Source organism: Echinops telfairi, unplaced genomic scaffold (assembly GCF_000313985.2).
Source record: "Echinops telfairi isolate 266 unplaced genomic scaffold, ASM31398v2 ScPeMD7_3533;HRSCAF=4204_0, whole genome shotgun sequence".
NCBI lineage: Eukaryota > Metazoa > Chordata > Mammalia > Afrosoricida > Tenrecidae > Echinops > Echinops telfairi.
In genome coordinates, this window is record NW_022107431.1 from 104,561,474 (window position 1) to 104,562,790 (window position 1,317).

A 1,317-nucleotide genomic window follows, 5' to 3' on the forward strand; every position below is an offset into this window, starting at 1 on the left:
GATTATTATGAAGTCTGCATTTTCCTATTTCATCTATGCTTAAGTGGTTTTTCTTGCTAGTAGGGGTTTTGACTGAGACAAGTCATGGGCTCAACTATAGGATTCTATTACAACTTTAGAAATCAAAGCATAGGACAGTGACAAATGCCTTATTTCAGATTTATGAACACCTTAGGTAATAATCAAGCTTTTATTCATAAGAAAAATTTATAGATAAATGATAATACTCATTAAAATGTTTTAACATCAGTTGTCCTTAACTTACCCTCAAAGTATGATGCTCCTGTGCTAATAATATTCTTAGTTCTTCATGTAGTGTCATAACTTCCAGAAACTGTCCCCATAAAGCCATCAAAAGTGAACAAAGTTGTGCAAGATTCATATTTATAAGTTCTGCCAGTTCATCAGGGTTTTCTAATTTCTGAAATGACCAAAAAGTACATTATAAAGTGACTTACTGTAACATAACTACAGGTGACATTTTATTAAGACTACTAATACAATAGCAAATTTGCAATTTAAAAAAGAAATATGTGGACACATATACACACGTGTATGGAGAAACCAGTCTTTTTCTCTTTGAAAGCTATTGTAGCAACATTGAGCAATTTTTCAGTATCTAAGATACCATATTACTGAAATTATATCACTATAATGTAAAATTATAAAGTAAGTTTATGGAATATAAGCAACTTCAAAATACATGCATTAAATATTGAAAAGTTTAAACAAAAATGTGGTCATATACAGTTGCTATGAGTTGGAATTGACTTGACAGCAACTAATAACATGTACAAATAATGATGAAATTTATATCATTCTGACAAATACTGAAATCAGCTAATTATTAAGTATATGAATTCCTATTTCAAATACCACTTAGTTCCATAAATTTGTCTTTTGATTCTTTTAAAGAAATTCTACATATTTCCAGTATAGTAATTTTATTACATATTCTAGTATCCTGCTGGGCAAGTCCTTCTATATTTATATTATTTCAAAGTTTTTTCTTAGCCATTCTTATCTTTTTCAAAATCTTAAAGATAAGTTTAAATTAAAAATTCCGGTGAGCGCCGGTGAGCAGGTCTGGTGCGTCCATCCTGGAGAAGTCACCGGCCTCCACATACGTAGAAGGAGACGGAGGTTTCATCGATGTTGGTGGCCTCGGGCTAAAAATGGCATCTAGTGTTTTGAAGACATCATCTCTGTCTGCCCGGACAAAACTGCTGTGTCAGACTGGGTTGTCACTTTATAATACATCTCATGGCTTCCATGAGGAAGAAGTTTAAAAAGAGCTTGTACAGTTTACTGGTGGAT

The 1,317-nt window shown here is 32.3% G+C and overlaps 1 protein-coding gene across 1 annotated transcript in view; it reads right to left on the reverse strand.

The window, feature by feature from the left end:
* The window catches only part of FAM135A (family with sequence similarity 135 member A), a 119,002-nt gene that overhangs the window by 45,675 nt on the left and 72,010 nt on the right, over positions 1 to 1,317 (reverse strand). The window contains exon 12 of the mRNA XM_045294379.1: positions 266 to 421. Coding sequence (XP_045150314.1) covers positions 266 to 421 — 156 coding nt within the window. The remainder of the gene's footprint in view (positions 1 to 265; positions 422 to 1,317) is intronic.